Genomic DNA, 6,000 nt, shown 5'->3' with positions numbered 1-6,000 from the left:
CAAGCCCTGCATTCCCAGTCTATGGGGTTTTTTGGGTACTACTGCTTTTTTGGGGATTGAAAGAAACTCCAAAGCTCCCGCTCCCCCTCACCCTACCACGAGAAACCATCAACCAACGCCATCTACTTGTCCCCTCACTGAGAGCCCAGCCAGGCCTGCTGGGTGTCTTCTTCCACATGCCCGCTAGGGGGCGCGTGCGAGGGAGGTCGAAGCCCTTGCCTCTCTAGCTCAGACCCACGCTTGCATGGACTTCCGGCCTATTTCCGTTCCGCTTCCGGGGAAACGTACGGGCTGCGGGGCGCATTCCTTGTGTGATTGTGAGAGCTGGGGGTATCCGGCCGGCGGGTTTTTGCGTTGGGGGGCGGGGGGTTGGAAAGCCACAGCCCCGTCTTAGGCGTGTGCGTCGGGTTCGCCGCTGCTTGGAGCGGTCCTTTCTTCGCCACTGGGGCGGAGGGAGAGTGCTGCCATGGCGACCCCTGCTCAGCCCAAGAAAATCGTGGCCCCTACGGTGTCCCAGATCAACGCGGAGTTCGTGACCCAGGTACGCTCGGGCGAGGCTGGTATGTGTGAAGGGATGAAGACGTCAGGGCCTCGAGGCCTGGGGGTGGGAGTTTTCTTGGGACTGAGAGCACCCGGGAGGCACATTCGGTGGTCAGTGCGTTCACTCACGTCTTTTTACTGAATTTCTGCTATGTGTCGGCCACTGTGCTGGGGGATACCAGGCCGCTGCCTGAGGAGTTCACGTTCCAGGGAAGGCGGACCCATGGAAAGGAAGCTCCTATGCGAGCTGTGCTGCCTTAGAGCCTGTCGCAGGAGCGATGGCTTCACAGAGGGAACACGCAGTCTACCTGAGACTGGCTAGGAGGTTTCCTGGCAGAGGTGATGCTGAACTGACGGTTGAGGGAGGAATGGCTCTTTCTTAGCCATAGAGGGAGGTAGGCTTTTGAGCGATGTGGCGGGAATCTGGCAAGACCCCTGCTCCAAGGCGATGCATCTATGAAGAGAGCCATCCTGTCGTCAGAGAGCGTTCGTTTACAACCCGTTTACTTTGTGGCACTGAACCGCGGTCGGCTTTGCATAGGACAGCACAGACCTGTAGCCCTCAGCAACATTTCTAGTCTTTACTCGATGCTTTGGGAATTGGATAAGAGTGCGAGTAGCTCACTGCAGAAGTCGTTATCCCACCTGCTGCTGCTTTGTTCCTTGTCTTAGCGGATTTGCCAAGGCAGAAGCCTGAGAGGCATTTTGAGTCCTCCGTTCCCTGTAACCCCCACATTTCTACATTCTAAATATCTCTTAAATCTGTCTGCTTCTCTGCACTTCTATACCCCAAGCCAGGTTGCCATCGTTTGCCACCTGGACCTAGGCATCCTAACCTATCGTCTTGTCTTTCCTCTTGCTCTCCTCCAGTCCATCCTTCCTGTTGCTGTCAGAGTGATTTTACACAAATGCAAAAATCTGATCGTATCACTTACCTTCTTAAAATCTTTGAAGAGCTCTATTGCCCTTAGGATAATGACCAGAATCCTGAAGAGTCTTGTGTGATCTGGCCTGTGCTTGTTTCCAGTTTCCTCTCGCTTTCCAACTCTGTGCTTTAACCATACTAAACTGCATTTACTGGGATGTGCCACCCTATCTGTCACCTCCTGACCTTTCACCATTGTTCTCTCTGCTTGGAATCTTCACTTTTTCCCACCTTCCTTTATGTGGTTAATTCATTGTCATCCATTACATTACTTTGGGGAGGCTTTTCCTGGCAGGTTAAACTACATTAGATCTCCCCTTTCCCATATACCTGCGTTTTTGTGGTAAAAGTTATTTCTTAGTGTTCTCCTCTCATGGAGCCTGCATTTTAGAGGGATGAGTCAGACAAATGAACAGTATAGTTTCAAATGGTGATAAGTGCTGTCAGGAAAATGAAACAAGGTGTTGTGGCGGTGACTGGGGTGGGGTATATGAGAGACAATCAGCAAAGTCCTGAGGTGACATTTGAGCTGAGACCTGAATGCAAAAAAAGAGCCAGTTTTGGGAAGAGCAGGGAAACATCCGGGGAATAGCAAGTGCAAATTCCTCACGGTGTGGATATAAAGAAGGCCAGGGTAGCGAACATCAAAAGAGGGAGAATGGTATGAGAGGAGGATGGAGAGTATGGAGGGGGACCAGGTCATAGACAGTTTTGGAGGCTGAGGTAAGAAGTTTAGATTTTATTCTAAATACAGTTGATTTTAATTGTGGTTCTTTGAATAATATTTTAGAAAGATCACTCTGGCTAATCTGTGGAAATTGGATGGGGATGGGAGAAGAAAAGTATAGGGTTACCAGTTAGTCCAGGTAAGAGATGATGGTGACCTCTACTATTAAAGATTGTGGTTGACTGATGTTTTCTAAAGCTAGCAGCGGTGGGACTTGATGCTTGATTGTGGAGGGGTGGAGGAAGAGACAAACTGAGCATAGCTTGAACAACTGAGTGAATGATTGGGGCAGTTACTGAGATAGGGAAGACTGGGAAAGAAGAGGATTTAGTGGGGAATATCAAGGGTTCTGGTTGGCCATGTTAAGTGTGAGGTGCCTGGTAGACATTCAGTTGAAAATGTTGAGAAGGCAGTTGAATATGTGAGTCTAAAGCATGTTGGCAAAATCTGGGCTTAAATATAAATTTGGGAGTTAATGACCCAAGATCGTATTTAAAGCTGTAGAGTTGACTGAGACGTCTTAGAGAATGTTGTTTATAAATGTTTAACAGTTTATTGTATCCTGTATTAGATTATGAGAGCTGAGGCTAGAGACCATGTCTGTTTTATTCCGCAGGTACTCGCAGCACCTAGCTTTGTATTAGGCTCACATTGTGCGATGAATATTTGTTCTAAGAATAAATGAGTTAATTAATGAATAAACATACTAGGACGTTAAGAGGTAGCAGGGGGAATGAACGTTCTCAGCAGTCGTGGGCCATGATAGTAAACATTAATGCCTAATATTTGCCAGATACTGTTTTGGGCTCCTCTCGGCTGCAAAATGAATAAAATGTGATCCCTATCTTCAGGGAGTTCACAGTCTGTGGAAGGAGACTTTAAGAGACTTAAAGAACTCATCATAGTTTAGTGTGATAAATGCCAGAATAGAGATTTGAAGGAAGCGCTTTGAGAACAGAGTTTTGAATGATTACATTTGTCTAAGGAAAGAATCTTCTCATTGAGGAAGTGCCATTTTAGATGAACTTTGAAACATAAATAGGAAGGTAGAGAAATGGATTTTCCAGCTAGAGGGGACATGGTGGACTAAGGTTCTTTTTCTTTTTTTTTAAATTTTGATTTATCAGCACCTGGCACATCTAACCAGAGAAGGTGCCTCTTAATTATTGTTGAATGTGTAAGATGTAGAGGTTAAAATTTGGTTTTAAGAACATCAGAGATCTGAACTTTGTGACCTCAGTTTTTTAACGCTGTTTTTTAATTTCCTGTTTGTCTTTTGGTAAGATTTGTTTTGAACAATTTATGTTGTCATAGCTATGCATAAGTGGATAATGGAAAGAGTTTCTATTTTACATGAGACTAGCGACTGTGGGGGAGGGCAGTATATTCTTGGAGCTGGTAGTGTCTGAGAGGTCACAGGTTAGACCTCAAGGAAAAGGAGAAACTCAGAGAGAAAAAAGAGGCATGATAGATGCTTAATAAATGTTTGCTAGATTTTTAATGAAGTAGAGATATATAGTAAGCAATTTGGATCAGAAGATAGGATTTACGTATTTATTTAGAGGTCCCTGAATCCATGAAAACAGATCAGATTCAGTTTTCTTAAGGGTATGATGTAAGGAAAAGACAGCTCAGCTGATTTTGTGTGATGCCCATAGGGAGCAGAATGAGGAAGTGAGGATACTGCAGAATAATTGGGGGTGAAGTGAGTATTTTATGTGTGGTTAGCGAGTGATTGATAATTTGGGAAAGTGTCGTCTAAGTGGGCCATTGCTGAAATGTTTTTGAGAGACTTTTCCTCAGGGCCGGTGTCCTCACTGCTTGAGATGCTCTTTAAGTGGGTTGACTGGGATAGGCACTTAGCTATAGAAGCCAAGACTACATAGGTTCCATCTCTTTAGTGTTCCAATTAAGCGGACAGGAAAGGTAGCTAAGCAATTAAGTGATTCATAATCCTGAAAGATAAGATTGTAATAGAGTTATTTACAAAAGGAAGACAAGGAAGAAGCAAATTGTTACCATCAGGTGGGGTTGAGGAAAGCCTCATAGCAGAGGTAACATTTCAGATTGTGCTTCATTCATCTAGTCATCTGTGCATCCATGCGTGCATACATCTATCCATCAGCTTTATCTGAGTGCCTCCAATATGCCAGACACTGTACAGACTCACCTTTTTTTAAATATATTGAGTCTTTGTGCGCCCACCAGAGTTTGCTATTTTTCAAGAGATTTGTAATTTAGTTTCTTTTAAAAAAAACCTATCAATAAGACCATGTTGTTTCTTGAATGTTATACAGTCCATCTAATTTTCTGGAAACATTGTATATGTGTACAGTCGTGTGTCGCTTAATAATGGGCATACATTCTGAGAAATGGATCATTAGGCAATTTCATCGTTGTGCAAACATCCTAGAGTGTGCCTACACAAACCTAGATGGTATAGCCTACTACACACCTAGTCTTACAGGAGCACTGTCGTATATGTGGTCTGTCATTAACTGAAATGTTGTTATGCAGCACATGACTGAATTTAAAATTCACAATTTCCAGGTGAAACCTAATCTGCAATATACCAACTCTTTTATTCTCTGTAATAACCTGTTTATAGACTACAGTTATTTTAGGTTTGCTTATGTGTGTACTAATCATTTAAAGGTTATTGTTTTACAGATCAACATTCCTGAAGATTTTGAACCTGGTTTTTAATTCTGGCTCAACTTTTAACTGATTGTAATCTTGGGCAGCTTATTAATCTTTCTAGACCAGGGTTTCCTTATCAGTATGCTGAAGATGTTTGACGGTGTGCATTAACTGGGCCCTATTGTTTCCCTAAGGGTGATTGGAAAAGTACATTTTGTTTTTTACATCACAGTGGCAGGGTGCACTGCAGGGCATGACTGTCATTTACTGGGTTGGGGCCAAGGATGCTAACTGGCCTGCATGCCCATATAGTCCTCTTGGGAGGTAGAATTAGTCTGTCCTTCAATGCCAGGAGTGTCCTGTTAGGAAGCAGCTTGTCACTGAATGAGCTCAATCTTCCAGCTCTACAATGGTGTGAAACTGTGACTTACCGTCTATATTGTTTACTTTTGCAGTTAGCATGTAAATACTGGGCTCCTCATATCAAGAAAAAATCACCTTTTGATATAAAGGTAAGTGTTTTTGGTTTATATCATGCTTTTTCAATAAGTACGTTCTTTGTATCTCTTTTTTAAGGGCTAATTCAACAAAAGAGTTCCATAATTTTTTAAAAAGTTAGAAATATAGTTTTCTAATTATCATCAAACTAATAATTACTCATGTTAGAAAATTTAGAAAATACAGAAGTTACACATAAGGAACTAAAAATCACTACCCAGAGGTAACCTCTACTATCATTTTGTTGTATTAAACTTAAAAAAAAAGTATGTAATTTATTTAATCATTTTCCTGTTTACAGATTCTTAGCTTGTTTTTAATTCAATTTATTATTATTATAAATGACCATGTAATGAATATCTTTGTAAATATACAGAAATTTTTGTATAATTTTTGACAGTTCATTTAGGATAGAATCTATTTCTCTGGTACTTTTTGCTTGAGGAACTGAGATAAAGATCTGTAATAATGGTCAAGAAGTGAGAGTTGTTTAGTGTTGAGGATTAGATGATTAAGGACCAATAATCAATAAGGGAATGGACTTATAGTTCAGTTGAAGCAATTTAGGATAAATGAAAGGAAAAATTCCTAAATCTAGGATTAATTCTCACTGGAATAGGTTTTTTTTTTTTTTTAAGATTTTATTTTTTCCTTTTTCTCCCCAAAGTCC

General features: G+C 42.0%; 1 protein-coding gene across 2 annotated transcripts in view; it reads left to right on the top strand.

The window, feature by feature from the left end:
• Window positions 1-306: 306 nt before the first annotated feature.
• The window catches only part of AQR (aquarius intron-binding spliceosomal factor), a 93,568-nt gene continuing 87,874 nt past the window's right edge, over window positions 307-6,000 (top strand). Inside the window, exons 1-2 of one of the 2 annotated variants that reach the window (XM_046654542.1) lie at window positions 307-541; window positions 5,288-5,344. In XM_046654542.1, coding sequence (XP_046510498.1) covers window positions 467-541; window positions 5,288-5,344 — 132 coding nt within the window. In that variant the 5' untranslated portion in view covers window positions 307-466. Of the gene's footprint in view, window positions 542-5,287; window positions 5,345-6,000 lie in introns of those variants that run through there. The other variant, XM_046654543.1, reaches the window with a different exon arrangement.

The sequence above is a fragment of the Equus quagga genome, chromosome 2 (genome assembly GCF_021613505.1).
Source record: "Equus quagga isolate Etosha38 chromosome 2, UCLA_HA_Equagga_1.0, whole genome shotgun sequence".
In the NCBI taxonomy this organism is placed as follows: domain Eukaryota; kingdom Metazoa; phylum Chordata; class Mammalia; order Perissodactyla; family Equidae; genus Equus; species Equus quagga.
Note: the sequence above shows the minus strand (reverse complement) of the source record. Positions and strands in the feature narration are given on the sequence as shown.